Source organism: Propithecus coquereli, unplaced genomic scaffold (genome assembly GCF_000956105.1).
Source record: "Propithecus coquereli isolate 6110/MARCELLA unplaced genomic scaffold, Pcoq_1.0 Scaffold257, whole genome shotgun sequence".
Lineage (NCBI taxonomy): Eukaryota > Metazoa > Chordata > Mammalia > Primates > Indriidae > Propithecus > Propithecus coquereli.
Genome location: NW_012148141.1, coordinates 1,943,218 through 1,944,724, shown reverse-complemented (window position 1 = coordinate 1,944,724; position 1,507 = coordinate 1,943,218). Strand labels below are relative to the sequence as shown.

Here is a 1,507-nt window from a genome sequence, read left to right as displayed (position 1 = left end):
AGAAATCTTGAAAGTTGAAAGATTTAAATTGTTTGGAATTTTTACCCATTTATTAAATATTTGGGGTTATAAACGAGCAATTATTTCTAAAATTTAGGTTGCGCTGAAATAGCAGATGAAGTTTACATGGAAGTCATTGTAGGGGAAGAGGAAGGAACTTCTCTCCCTGAGATTCAGCTTGAGGACTCTGATGTTAATAAAACAATTGTCCCTGTTGTCTGGGCTGCGGCATATGGTAGGACACTGGCATTTTTTCACCTGATAACATATGTATTTAATTAGCCTTTAGGCTATTAAATATACTGTTCTAATGCCACCATGAGTTGGCTAATATAATAAAATGTTTTGCTGTAGACCAATTCATCTCTACTTACGTTACATGATTTTTCTACCACGTCTCGTACTATTTAAAATGAACCTTGCTTAATGCATTGTTTTTCAGTAAGATCTATCTTAAATCCTACCTGTATAAGTGAGTGCCATAAAAAATTTTATTTTTCGAAAATAGGAATAGTTTTTTGAAAATCGATCCTTCCCCTTTTAGAAAAACTTATTTCATTTATTAACATCATAGATAATATTTGGGATTTTGAAAAGAAAACAAATCCAGGTATGCTCTTTTACAAAGTATGTAATGAAAGGTAAATTTATCTTTTCTCTTTGTCTATTTTATTTCATTTCTGTGTAATGTACAAAATGGTCCAGGTATACTCTTTACTTTGAAAAATTTATCTAAACTTGGTTCTCCCAAAGGTTCATTCATTCAACAGTCACATATTGAGCATCTTCAATGTTGGGGGTACTCTACAGAAATATCTACCCAGTTTTTATTTAAAAACTAAAACTGTTCTAGATGTTAACAATTCCAAGGATGCTGAAAGCAGCCCTTATTGTCAGTGTCTGACATTGTCTAATCTATGGGAATGGAAGAACTCAAGAAGAAATTTTCTAATCCAAGGAATGATGGGCAAAGTAAGATTTTGTAGATTAAGATGTGATCCTCTAGTAATCACTATAATCGGCATATCAGTTTTTCATTAGTCTTTTTTTTTTTAGGAGATGAAAGAAGAGTTTCTCGAAGGTATGAAGATTGTCAAGCATCAGGTGAGAGAGCATTGTGCATGAGATGTGAGTTAAGTGTCTGGCTTTATATACTGCTTGGTAAGTGCCGAGTTTGTGTCTATAGACATTTGTTGGACTTTTAATTGCCTGGTCACATCTAATCTATTTAATTACATAGGAGTTCACCTCTTTGGGGTATTGATTAATTTTTACATGTACATATGTATGTTAATTTGTGAATGCAGTTCATTTTAGATTTCCCTCAAGATACAGGTATCAGGTAGCTTACCACATGGACCATAAAAGGTTGCTATGGAAAAAATTATATAACGGAAATTATTTGGACAGAAAACTAAAAATTGTTCATGATATGGACTACTTGTTAATGTCTTTCTTAGAGTGGAACTGTTTTCTTAATTTCTTTGACAACCAGTAGATTTATATA

General features: G+C 32.3%; 1 protein-coding gene across 1 annotated transcript in view; it reads left to right on the top strand.

Moving 5' to 3' along the window:
- The window catches only part of ZNF711 (zinc finger protein 711), a 37,049-nt gene that overhangs the window by 32,914 nt on the left and 2,628 nt on the right, over positions 1-1,507 (top strand). Inside the window, exon 5 of the mRNA XM_012647133.1 lies at positions 1,057-1,128. Within this exon, the coding sequence (XP_012502587.1) occupies positions 1,057-1,128 (72 nt within the window). The remainder of the gene's footprint in view (positions 1-1,056; positions 1,129-1,507) is intronic.